The following is a 13,306-nucleotide window of genomic DNA, read 5'->3' on the forward strand; positions in this document are numbered from 1 at the left end:
TTCGTGAACTTACATGCCCAACTGTAGCCTGAGTTAGGGCACAAAGATTTCTTCTTGATCGTGTATTATCGGCATGAACATTTCTCAAGTCGATTACAGTATAGCGTTCGTGCGATACCTCCAGCTTATGGTTGAGGACACACGTTTCAAACACTTTCCCCACACAGCTAAATAATGATAATTATAGGTCTGTAATTCAAACAACTCATTTTAGATCCTTTTTTAAATATATGTGTAACGTGCATATTTCCATAAAATAGGATGTTGTCCTTCGTTGAGACAACGATTAAACAGCGCTGTAAGTGGTTGTGAAAAATACTAATGGCTGCTTTAAAAGTAGCCTATTATACACGTGATCTGGGCCGCAGGCTTTACTAATATCTAAACTTGTTATAGTGCTAATCACCTCTTCGACGGACAAGTTTAACTCTCTCAATTCACAATCAAGAAAAGAAACAGTCGGCAGGTCGTCGTTTTCATTTAAGTTTTCCAAAGTGGCTTTTTGTACAGAAAATTCAGTAAAAAGGTTTGTCTTTCGTTCATTATCCGCCCCTGATTATCCTAATAAATTTTACCGTTGTACTCAATAGGTGGTATTTCATCAGAACATATTCATATCTTCTGAAGTTTTGACTAAATGTTTTATTTAACATAGACGGGGAATCAAAACGAGGGTGCGGTGTATGTATGTCTGTGCTAGTGTATGTGTAGAGCGATTCAAAGAAAACTACTGAAACTTGACATGAAAGTTTCTGAGTATGACATCACCAGACGTGTTTTTCAAATGTCTTTGATGACGTCATATCCGGCTTTTTGTGAAAGTTGAGGCCGCACTGTCACGCTCTCATTTTTCAACCAAATTGGTTGACATTTTGGTCAAGCAATCTTTGACGAAGTCCGGACTATGGGATTGCATTGTAGCTCGAAAGCTTTAAAATTATTTGACTTAGTTTGCTCATTAGACTTGTCATTAAAATCGAATTTTCGTGAACAGATTTAAAATTGATTGCATCGTATTCTTCATCAAATTCCGAATCTAAAAAAATAATTACATAGGTAATGTTTACTCTTAAAATTATATCACAATGATCACAATTAACAAAAAAAAGGTTAATTAGTACAAAAAAAAGGTTAATTAGTACAACAATTAAAATGTCAGAAATCGATCTAAAAGGGATTTAATCTTATCTTATATCATTTCCTGATTCCAAAAATATATACATATAATCTGTTATATTCAAAACAAGCTCGGAAAGTTAAAAAGAATACACGCGCTTTCCTGCTTACCGCAATACGCTATTGCGCTTTACTGGCTCGTCAAGTTTCACTTCGTATTACACGGGACACGTGAGCGATTATCTTTTGCCGCGGGGATTGACGAAGCTGTCTTGGTGAAAAAATGCAGTGCGCGTTATAGGTTTTATTCTGTGAGTTCGACAGATTGACTGAATGTTGTAATTTCGCCTTTCGCGACTTGTTTCTTCTTCAGTTTCTACATATTCAATGTACATTGGCTTTCTTGGGCAACATCATATAATTTGATTAACACACCTCGTTAAGAACCACACTCTCGGGTTTCCTCGGAGCTGTTGGAAGCTCCCTCTGATTGGCTGGTTTCGGGTAAGAGCGTGGTTCTTTTGGAGCAGGTGGGCGGGACCTTGCGCGGTTGTGATCTACCTCGTCATAATCTCGCTCGACATAGGCGTGGTTTCTATGAGGGGAAGGCCCATAGTTGTTCTGTCTTTGCCCGTACCGCTGAGGTGGTTGGTTACTCGTCCGTTCGCTCTTTTCCTGTTGCTTTCTCTCCTGTTTGTGGCGTCGTTGCTGGACTCTCCTGGTAACAAAGAAACCCGACACAGATAGGACTGATTTCTTTCCAAAACAAAGACTAAAATAACAACACGCGAAAATCAATGGAACATCAAAGAACATTCACGAGAACCTTGACATTTTGAATATATTGTTAAGAATTCGAGCCAACACCCAGGTTTTCTTTACTGGGTCATTTGTAAAGTCTTAATGACCACCAATGCGTGGAAGTGTCCTGAAGTGAATTATACCTCGTCACGTTTTCATTTATAGATCAAAGGAGACTGTCAAAGTCTCTTTCTCTCAGACGGAGAGAGAGAGAGAGAGAGAGAGAGAGAGAGAGAGAGAGAGAGAGAGAGAGAGAGAGAGAGAGAGAGAGAGAGAGAGAGAGAGAGAGAGAGAGAGAGAGAGAGAGAGAGAGAGAGAGAGAGAAACAAAGCAAGACACCTATACATAACAAAACAAATATTCAAAAAAAGGCGGCCTCAAGTGTGTAAGTTAACATCTTAGCTTAAGACACGTCTTAACATTTTTTTCCTGTACATTGGCAAATGAAAACGTTGGCAATAATAGTATTGCAGTACATACGCACCATTTGTAACAAGAGAAGAGGATCACAAAGAGTAACATGGCGGCCCCGACTGTCACCCCAATCCTCATGTCTGCAAGCATACACAGATAAATTAGATTTGTTTATCTATAGAAAAATAGGTATTATTGTAAAGTACCATATGTGTGACCAGCATTTGACAAGTGCCTTTCACATAGTAGGTGAGAAAATAGGTAAGAATTATGGAGGGGAGAGCCAACAGCGTATTTATTTATCCTTATTACAAAAATTAATTTAAATTCAACTGTAGTCTTTAGTCAAAAAATAGTTCTATATAATTGTAGATCTATATAAGTCATGTGTATCATTGTGCCAAATATCAAGCATTTCTGATGTATGATGTCGCTGTAAAACTGTTTCCTAAAAATCCAATATGGCGCTGTTTATGCCAGTTTCCATAGCAACGGCAGTCTATGTCCTTTAGTATTCGCAAATTTGTTATTTCTTTTTATAAGTCACTTCAATAACTACCCAGAAAAAAAGTAATTCCATGTATTCTCCAAGTTTAAATTTGGTAATTTTAGTGCCTCACATTGCCTTAAATTACTCACACCGAATACACTCTGAACATTAAATATACACATTGGCGTCGATCACGGAGCCCCCGCCATTCCCGGCCTCCCGCAGAACAGCCTCCAAAAGTTTGTCACAGAATCAGCACATGTATGGTTTTTTTTCTCATAATTACAGGCTGTGCGATGATGGTGCTTATTTTGACCACGAAGGGCCATATTAGGGCGGGATAGTGCTAATGATGTCCCACAGGCTAATAACCTATTAGGGACGGAATTGTTGATTCGCTAACAGGCCCTGCAGCTTTTGCGTCACTTTTTGTACAAACAAAATAAACAAACAAAGAAGCAAACAAACAAGCACAAGAAACAAAAACACAACAAAGTTTTCTGTGGTTATCTATGGTAAGGATGTCAGTGTATTGACAAAGATACTGAAAGAGGGGTTACTTTCTATCACGTCGTTTACTCTCTTGTCAAATACTGATACGGACACACTAATAGATTAAGACTTGATGTAGCTCAAGTGGTTTTGAAGTGTCCATAGATTAAAACAAACATTAAAGCACACTCCGGACAACATGGTCTGAACGAAAGTTTTGAGAGAGGGATTGGTGGGGGTGGGGGGGGGGGGTGGGGGGTGGGGAGGGTAATGGGTGGTTCAGGACCACAAGATTTGGTACAGGGGGTGGAATGGGGTGTGGGCGGGGAAGGGGGCTAGTTTTGGACGGAAATGGTGAGAAACGGTGCAAAATGAGTCAATGCCTCACACAGCAGAATTTTCTTGGTCAGGTCTGTTTGCTCGGCGCTGTCCGCTGCTCCCATCCGTCCGGATCCTCCGTTCACATTTGCATCTGCAGTGTGACAAATAATGAACAATATAACTCAGTCGTTCTTGCTGGTGCTTTGTTTGCAGTATGTTCATGCAATTTAAGAGAGATTAGGGGATAGTTGAAATATTTTGCATCAATGTTTTACGTCACAGGAAAAGTTCGAAGCAGATTTGTTTTTAGAAGAGCTGTCTCTCAATTTTAAGAAACAACAACCGCTATTTTGAGACGATTCACTGCAACACGGAAAGAAAGGGAAAATTAAGCACGAAACTAGAAAGAATTACAAAGAAAACAATTGCGATTACACACTAGACATAAAAACGGAAAGAAAAAAACCCACCCACTGTGGTTGACTGAAATACTTTTGATATGTTGAATGATGTTTTATCACTATCAGAACACACAAATACAATCTCCAAGTATTATTCAAAAGCCAGGAAACATGTATTTGTAAAACACGAATCAATCTTTAAAAGTGGAGGAAACCGTAACCCTCACTTCTCCTCACAGCCTCTCACTTACAACCAAACAAACAAATAAACAATCCGATCACAGAATCTATGAAAATCAATCAATTAACACAATCAACCAATCAGTCAGATCATGGAAAGAACATCTCCGAACCACTTGTTTTGGTCGGTTCTGGCGTATCGGTTGTCGGTTTCTGCGTAACGGTTGTCGGTTTCTGCGGCTCAAAGGAGAGAGTAGCAGTAGAGGGTGGTGATGGCGTTGTAGTTGTCGTCGTTGTAGTGGTAGTGGTGGTGGTTGTGGTGGTTGTGGTGGTGAAGCGAAGTGGTGTTCTACAATCGATGGTAACTTGACCTGAAACCGGAAAAAGAGGTGAGGGGTGGGGGGGGAGGGGGGGGGGGGGGTTGTAGGAGGGGGGGGGGGGTAAGAACGTGAAGGATATTATAAGATGTTTGATGGGTTGTTGACAGACCAGCTTTTTTGTCGTCCGAGGGGGAGCATATCGTCTTTTGTTTCATATTTATTGACCAAGGCCGAAGGCCGCGGTCAATAAATATGAAACAAAAGTCGATATGCCCCCCGAGGACCGACAAAAAAAAGCTGGTCTGACAACAAACCACCAAACATCGTTTTTGTCATCATTTTGGTAGTGAGAAAATAAGATCACAATCAACACAGGGAGCCATGCTTTGAAACACGGGTTCCGTGTTGATAACCACACGAGTTCCGTGCGGATAACCACTGGCAATCAAAGCTGGCGTGTGAAAGCAACTTTCTGTATTTTTTAGTTCATAAAATGTTGGGATGAATATGTCAGGTTTGAGGATGCACAGTTCTGTTTGTTCATCTCGGTATTCCACTCCCTGGGCTTTCAGTTGTGAGTATTAAGCTTAGTAATCGAATGTGGAAGCTACGTTGGGTCAAAAGTCACAGAAGATTTGCGTCGTGCAGCGAAGGAAAGAATCGCGATCTTGTTTCCGACTCAGTACCTCTTTGTTTTTCATTAGACCTGACAATCTGCTTGCTCGGCTTTGTGAGACGTTTGCATATCTTGTTGCTATTTTCTTTGCTTTTATCATTATTTCTTATTTTGTGCTTCGTTTATCGATACAACGTCTTGTGCACGGGTCAAAATGTGTGTGTCAGGGGTCAATTAGTTTGACTTGAACTTGACGTTCGTGTTTCTCACACAAAGATACATGCACTCCATGACTTTGTAAGAAGACATAACACATCGGTAGGTTTCATTTGTTTGTGATGAATTTATTGAAGTAGTTTTGTTGTTTTGTTTACTTTTGCCAGTTTGCCAGTTGGTTTTGGGAACTTTGCAAAGCAGTGTCGTGTCGTCTGTTTAGGTCTGGGGAAACGCCAATGAAAAGAGCCGAAGAATCCTCGAGCGTTTCTATTGGGTTTGCTTTTGATTATCCATGTAATAGGGCTTCCTGCAACTATGGTAACCGGGGATTTATTCCCCGGGGAACATGAGATTTATTTCCCAGGTGCTTGTGAATGAAAACTCGTGAAAATGATGACAAATCTTTATACATTACTCGTACTACATTATCGCGGTATAAAAAACCTCCAAGTAACATTGTTATTTTCGGAGGGAGTGGGGAGGGAAGGGGGTCTTCCCCCTTTCCCCTTTTCTTCTTAGCGCGACCCTCCACCATTCCCCACTCTTTTTGTCGTTTTTATCTGGATGTATTTGCTTGTTTATTTATCTATTTTTATTTTTGGGGGCGGGGTGGGGTAGGGTAGAGGTTAAAGAATGAATGGTAGCCTTTGTCACAGTTGACTAAGTAGTTAACTTTGCAAGGTATTGATTTTTTTTCAGGAGACTGGAGAGAGAGATAGAGAGAGAGAGAGAGAGAGAGAGAGAGAGAGAGAGAGAGAGAGAGAGAGAGAGAGAGGGAGAGAGAGAGAGAGAGAGAGAGAGAGAGAGAGAGAGAGAGAGAGAGAGAGAGAGAGAGAGAGAGAGAGAGAGAGAGAGAGTACGAATACGAAAGTTTAATTGCTTTATAGGCCGTCGGCCCCTTGCAATGGGGAAGTTACAGAAATCACCCCCGACAAAAGTACGGTGCAAAAAAGGGTGGAAACCAACCCCTTCAATTATTTTCCACTTGGTCACTACCAAGTCGAAAGTGTCTTTAATCTGAGACCAATGTCAATGTGATCGATTGCGTTGCCGGATAACGAGCTGCTATTTAGTCGACAGTAAGGCAGAGACATTCACAGTCTTTCTCCAGTTTCGAGGAATGTTCGTATGATACGCACATAGTCATGTAAATCTGTGGTTAGTTGCTCAGTTTCTTCTTTGAAGCGGACCCAGTTCACCTGCTGCCCTCTCCGTAGGGAGAGCATGTCCCGTCGCATGTCCTCCGAAGCTGTTTCTGCTGCATCTGGTATCACGTCATACGTTCTGGTTTCACACATTTCACAATCAAACACCAGCAAACAATCGTCACTTTCAGCCAGCAGCGTTTTCTTGCCACCTTTGGACTGACACACCATTTTCTTAAACCTTATGTTCCTGAATGTAGATTTCAGCTGTGTTTTCTTATTCTCGGGCAGCTCTGAAAGTATGTCGAACAACGGAGCTTCTGTCACGGCATCTTGGTTGTCTGTGTCGATGTTTTCATTCACACAAGACATGCTTGCTTTTTTTGTTGATACACAGCGTGCTATCTGGGTCAGGTGTGTCGTCATTCATGCGTGAATCGCTCTGCATCCAGAGGGGCGAGCATTGGCTCATTGGAAAGTGGTTGGGTGGACAAGCCACGGTCACTGGCACGTGCTTCACGGTGACAAGTAACAATGAACATGCGTGCTTTTGCTGGCTTGACATGACACTGGTTATCATTTGCCTCGGTCTGACGGCGTGCGTCACTGTCAACTGCGAACAGAACACTGTTATCTCTCTTCATTCCTACCTTGGCATTGTTCTTTTCTGCTCTTCTTTGGTCTCTCCTTTGCTGGGCTGGTGGTTTGCGTCTCCACTGCACCGGTCGGTGCAGGTGTCATGGCGAAACCACGGTCGTCCCGGTCACACTTCAAGCAGAGTACGAATACTGTTCCTTCTTCTGTTCCGGCCACTTTTCACGATGTCACCGTGTGTTTACACAGTAGGGTAGACAAGATGTCTTCTGCAGCAGTAGGTAGTCCTACGACTGGCTTTTGCTGTCAGAAACGCTGATAAATCAAGAGCTCCAAAAAACGTGTGATGCTCGTTTGACACGCCGGAAGAGGGAGAGAGAGAGATAGGCAGGCAGACAGACAGACAGACAGACAGACAGACAGACAGAGACAGACAGAAGGACAGAGAGAGAGAGAGAGAGAGAGAGACAGACATATAGACAGACAGACATGAAGACAAACAGACAGAGAGACAGACAGAAACAGAATGAAAGAGAGAGAGAGAGATGGGGAGGGGGGAGGGGGTAGAGAGACACACAAACATTGAGCAAGTCTAACCTTGGGAAGGCTTGGCATACAGCCAAATACTGAAACCGTACGTGTGGCCCGTGCCTCTTAGCTTCACTGCATCCAGCTTGAGGGTAACAGTGTTATTCTTGGACGTGTAAAACGGTTTTAGACCAAGGTAGCCGTCATCGTCGTTTGACGTCACTTCGATGGGAAAGCCACTGACGTCAGAACCATCTTCCATGACGTGGAACACTTGTCCGCAGCTGTCTGTGTTTCCGCCGGTGCACAGCCGGAAGTCGAGAGCTCGCATTTCGATTGTACTCCCTTTTAACGAAACGAATAACAAGAAGAAGGGAAAACAAAGACAAGAAAAAATACAAATGCTCAAAGAAAACAACACTGAGTTATGCCAGGAAAAAAGTCAATGCACTCTAAAAGAACGTTACGTCTAAATATAGGCCGCGTAAGTTAAAAGGTGTGGTTCTGGGACATGATTAAAGCTGTGGTCTATTTATGACTTTCCGGGGCTACGAGGTTGAAAAATAGGGATAAAATCATGTACAGAATTCTGTACAGCAAACGCTACCCGAAACCCCACCTATACGGCGTGTATGACCTTGAGAGCTTCAGTCAACGCTTACATTTTCCTGTGGTAACATCCGGTTTGCTCTCTCAGAGCTGAGCATATTTGTCAAGAAGGATCGAGCAGAAAAAATAAACGACTTGGCAGGGATTCGAACTCAAGGCCTCGGGGCCTCGAAATGTCGGGGCCGATGTCTTAACAGCTAGGCCACTTCACCAGTGTTGTCAAAGATAAACAAGTCGCGTAAGGCGAAAATACAATATTTAGTCAAGTAGCTGTCGAACTCACAGAATGAAACTGAACGCAATGCCATTTTTCAGCAAGACCGTATACTCGTAGCATCGTCAGTCCACCGCTCATGGCAAAGGCAGTGAAATTGGCAAGAAGAGCGGGGTAGTAGTTGCGCTAAGAAGGATAGCACGCTTTTCTGTACCTCTCTTTGTTTTAACTTTCTGAGCGTGTTTTTAATCCAAACATATCATATCTATATGTTTTTGGAATCAGGAACCGACAAGGAATAAGATGAAAGTGTTTTTAAAATGATTTGGACAATTTATTTTAATAATAATTTTTATATATTTAATTTTCAGAGCTTGTTTTTAATCCGAATATAACATATTTATATGTTTTTGGAATCAGCAAATGATGCAGAATAAGATAAACGTAAATTTGGATCGTTTTATAAATTTTTATTTTTTTTTACAATTTTCAGATTTTTAATGACCAAAGTCATTAATTAATTTTTAAGCCACCAAGCTGAAATGCAATACCGAAGTCCGGGCTTTGTCGAAGATTACTTGACCAAAATTTCAACCAATTTGGTTGAAAAATGAGGGCGTGACAGTGCCGCCTCAACTTTCACGAAAAGCCGGATATGACGTCATCAAAGACATTTATCAAAAAAATGAAAAAAACGTTCGGGGATTTCATACCCAGGAACTCTCATGTCAAATTTCATAAAGATCGGTCCAGTAGTTTAGTCTGAATCGCTCTACACACACACACAGACACACACACACACGCACACACACACGCACGCACATACACCACGACCCTCGTTTATGTTAAAATATTTAGTCAAAACTTGACTAAATATAAAAAACAAGTCGCGTAAGGCGAAAATACAACATTTAGTCAAGTAGCTGTCGAACTCACAGAATGAAACTGAACGCAATGCCATTTTTCAGCAAGACCGTATACTCGTAGCATCGTCAGTCGACCGCTCATGGCAAAGGCAGTGAAATTGACAAGAAGAGCGGGGTAGTAGTTGCGCTAAGAAGAATAGCACGCTTTTCTGTACCTCTCTTTGTTTTAACTTTCTGAGCGTGTTTTTAATCCAAACATATCATGTCTATATGTTTTTGGAATCAGGAACCGACAAGGAATAAGATGAAAGTGTTTTTAAATTGATTTCGACAATTTAATTTTGATAATAAGTTTTATATATTTAATTTTCAGAGCTTGTTTTTAATCCAAATATAACATATTTATATGTTTTTGGAATCAGCAAATGATGGAGAATAAGATGAACGTAAATTTGGATCGTTTTATAAATTGTTTTTTTTTTTTTTACAATTTTCAGATTTTTAATGACCAAAGTCATTAATTAATTTTTAAGCCACCAAGCTGAAATGCAATACCGAAGTTCGGGCTTCGTCGAAGATTACTTGACCAAAATTTCAACCAATTTGGTTGAAAAATGAGGGCGTGACAGTGCCGCCTCAACTTTCACGAAAAGCCGGATATGACGTCATCAAAGACATTTATCAAAAAAATGAAAAAACCGTTCGGGGATATCAATCCCAGGAACTCTCATGTAAAATTTCATAAAGATCGGTCCAGTAGTTTAGTCTGAATCGCTCTACACACACACACAGACAGACAGACAGACACACACACATACACCACGACCCTCGTCTCGATTCCCCCCTCTGCGTTAAAATATTTAGTCAAAACTTGACTAAATATAAAAAGAGATAATTTTATATCATTCTACGCTTGAATTACCATTCATGGGTTGCAAAAACGTAAAAATTGCCATTACAATTTGCCTTTATTTGCAAACATGTTTCACGGAATCGCAGTACATGTTTACACCGTCATGCTACATGACATTCGCGCCATGCAAATAGCTGCGATATCTCTATTTACAACATGCAAGAAAAATGACAAGAACAGTAATTGAATCTCTCCAAAGCTCTGTGCAGTTGAAAACAGATATTTAAGAAATAGTTATACATGTATTCACTTCTGAACAATAGGCGGATAGAGATATAAATCATGCTGCTTCAAGAATAACATAACATGAATTCATATCAATGTTTTTCCTTCTCTGATTTGGCGCAGTAGCCTAGTGGTTAGGACATGAGACTCGAGGTCGAGAGTTCGAATCTTCGCCGGGGCGTTTATTTTTCCCCCTTGATCTCTCTTCAAGATAAAATATGATCAGTCTTGAGAGAGCCGCAAACCGGATGTTATCCCTGCAAAATTCAAGCGTTGACTGAAGCTCTCAAGGTCATACACGCCGTATATGTGGGGTTTCGGGTAGCGTTTGCTGTACAGAATTCTGTACATGATTGTATCCCTATTTTTCAACCTCGTAGCCCCGGAAAGTCATAAATAGACCACAGCTTTAAGACCAGTGGCGTACTAAACGCTTATGAAGGAATCGGTTTGATATCACACACACACACACAGACTCTCACTCTCTTTCTCCCTCTCTCTGTCTTTCTCCATTCCTCACCCCTTTTGCTCTTAAAGTTATACCTGCTTCTGCTATGACATCACAGGAAATGTTGTACCCTTTGTCTTGGTCATCAAACTTCTTTGGTGAAGTCAAAAACAGTGCATGGCCTGTCTTTTTGTTGTCAGAGCCAAAGTAGACTCCCCAGTCATCTAGAGAACAAATGGAAATGACGGCTACACATCTTTTTCAGATAAAAGATGTTCGTTCCTTTTCAAGTCACAAAAGAGGACTGTGATTTAGAACCACGAGACAAAGGTCACAAATTCACAAAGAGAAAAACAGTTCATCAACAAAAATAAAAGAACTAAATTACATATGACAATTAAAGAAAGGTTTTTCATAAAAAGAGTTCCTTTAAAAAAATATAAAAAAAGTCGCGTAAGGCGAAAATACAACATTTAGTCAAGTAGCTGTCGAACTCACAGAATGAAACTGAACGCAATGCAACGCAGCAAGACCGAATACTCGTAGCATCGTCAGTCCACCGCTCACGGCAAAGGCAGTGAAATTGACAAGAAGAGCGGGGTAGTAGTTGCGCTGAGAACGATAGCACGCTTTTCTGTACCTCTCTTCGTTTTAACTTTCTGAGCGTGTTTTTAATCCAAACATATCATATCTATAGTGTTTTTAAATTGATTTCGAAAATTTAATTTTGATCATAATTTTTATATATTTAATTTTTAGAGCTTGTTGTTAATCCAAATATAACATATTTATATGTTTTTGGAATCAGATCGTTTTATAAAAAAAATATTTTTTTTACAATTTTCAGATTTTTAATGACCAAAGTCATTAATTAATTTTTAAGCCACCAAGCTGAAATGCAATACCGAAGTCCGTCGAAGATTACTTGACCAAAATGTGAACCAATTTGGTTGAAAAATGAGAGCGTGACAGTGCCGCCTCAACTTTCACGAAAAGCCGGATATGACGTCATAAAAGACATTTATCGAAAAGATGAAAAAAACGTCTGGGGATTTCATACCCAGGAACTCTCATGTTAAATTTCATAAAGATCGGTCCAGTAGTTTGGTCTGAATCGCTCTACACACACACACACAGACACACATACACCACGACCCTTGTCTCGATTCCCCCCTCTACGTTAAAACATTTAGTCAAAACTTGACTAAATGTAACAAGTCGCGTAAGGCAAAAATACAACATTTAGTCAAGTAGCTGTCGAACTCACAGAATGAAACTGAACGCAATGCCATTTTTCAGCAAGGCCGTATACTCGTAGCATCGTCAGTCCACCGCTCATGGCAAAGGCAGTGAAATTGACAAGAAGAGCGGGATAGTAGTTGCGCTAAGAAGGATAGCACGCTTTTCTGTACCTCTCTTTGTTTTAACTTTCTGAGCGTGTTTTTAATCCAAACATATCATATCTATATGTTTTTGGAATCAGGAACCGACAAGGAATAAGATGAAAGTGTTTTTAAATTGATTTCGACAATTTAATTTTGATAATAATTTTTATATATTTAATTTTCAGAGCTTGTTTTTAATCCAAATATAACATATTTATATGTTTTTGGGATTAGAAAATGATGGAGAATAAGATGAACGTAAATTTGGATCGTTTTATAAATTGTTATTTTTTTTTACAATTTTCAGATTTTTAATGACCAATGTCATTAATTAATTTTTAAGCCACCAAGCTGAAATGCAATACCGAAGTCCGGGCTTCGTCGAAGATTACTTGACCAAAATTTCAACCAATTTGGTTGAAAAATGAGGGCGTGACAGTGCCGCCTCAACTTTCACGAAAAGCCGGATATGACGTCATCAAAGACATTTATCAAAAAAATGAAAAACACTTTCGGGGATTTCATACCCAGGAACTCTCATGTCAAATTTCATAAAGATCGGTCCAGTAGTTTAGTCTGAATCGCTCTACACACACACACACACACACACACACGCACATACACCACGACCCTCGTCTCGATTCCCCCCTCTATGTTAAAACATTTAGTCAAAACTTGACTAAATGTAAAAAGAGGACTGTGATTTAGAACCACGAGACCAAGGTCATAAATTCACAAAGAGAAAAACGTTCATCAACAAAAATAAAAGAAATCACATATATATATTTACGGCCATATTATCTATATTTTTAAACATCGAACGCAGAAGAAGAAGAAACATATATATATTTGACAAAAAAAGGTTTTTGATTAAAAGCAAAATTATTGCAATATGGATAATAACCACATATATAATTATAATTATCCCCGAGTACGCAGTAGGAGGGTCCTGCAGACTTTAATTGTGTGTCTGTCTGTGTATCTGTCTGTCTGTCTGTCTGTCTGGACTTAA

The 13,306-nt window shown here is 40.1% G+C and overlaps 1 protein-coding gene across 3 annotated transcripts in view; it reads right to left on the bottom strand.

Moving 5' to 3' along the window:
- LOC138949233 (uncharacterized) overlaps positions 1 to 13,306 on the bottom strand; it is a 60,883-nt gene that overhangs the window by 7,309 nt on the left and 40,268 nt on the right. For 2 of the 3 annotated variants that reach the window (XM_070321009.1, XM_070321025.1), the window contains exons 6-9: positions 4,389 to 4,586; positions 3,702 to 3,785; positions 2,402 to 2,471; positions 1,552 to 1,834 (exon numbers count right to left, since the gene is read on the bottom strand). In XM_070321009.1, coding sequence (XP_070177110.1) covers positions 1,552 to 1,834; positions 2,402 to 2,471; positions 3,702 to 3,785; positions 4,389 to 4,586 — 635 coding nt within the window. Of the gene's footprint in view, positions 1 to 1,551; positions 1,835 to 2,401; positions 2,472 to 3,701; positions 3,786 to 4,388; positions 4,587 to 7,703; positions 7,980 to 11,004; positions 11,134 to 13,306 lie in introns of all 3 variants that reach the window. The other variant, XM_070321017.1, reaches the window with a different exon arrangement.

Source organism: Littorina saxatilis, linkage group LG1, assembly GCF_037325665.1.
Source record: "Littorina saxatilis isolate snail1 linkage group LG1, US_GU_Lsax_2.0, whole genome shotgun sequence".
NCBI lineage: Eukaryota > Metazoa > Mollusca > Gastropoda > Littorinimorpha > Littorinidae > Littorina > Littorina saxatilis.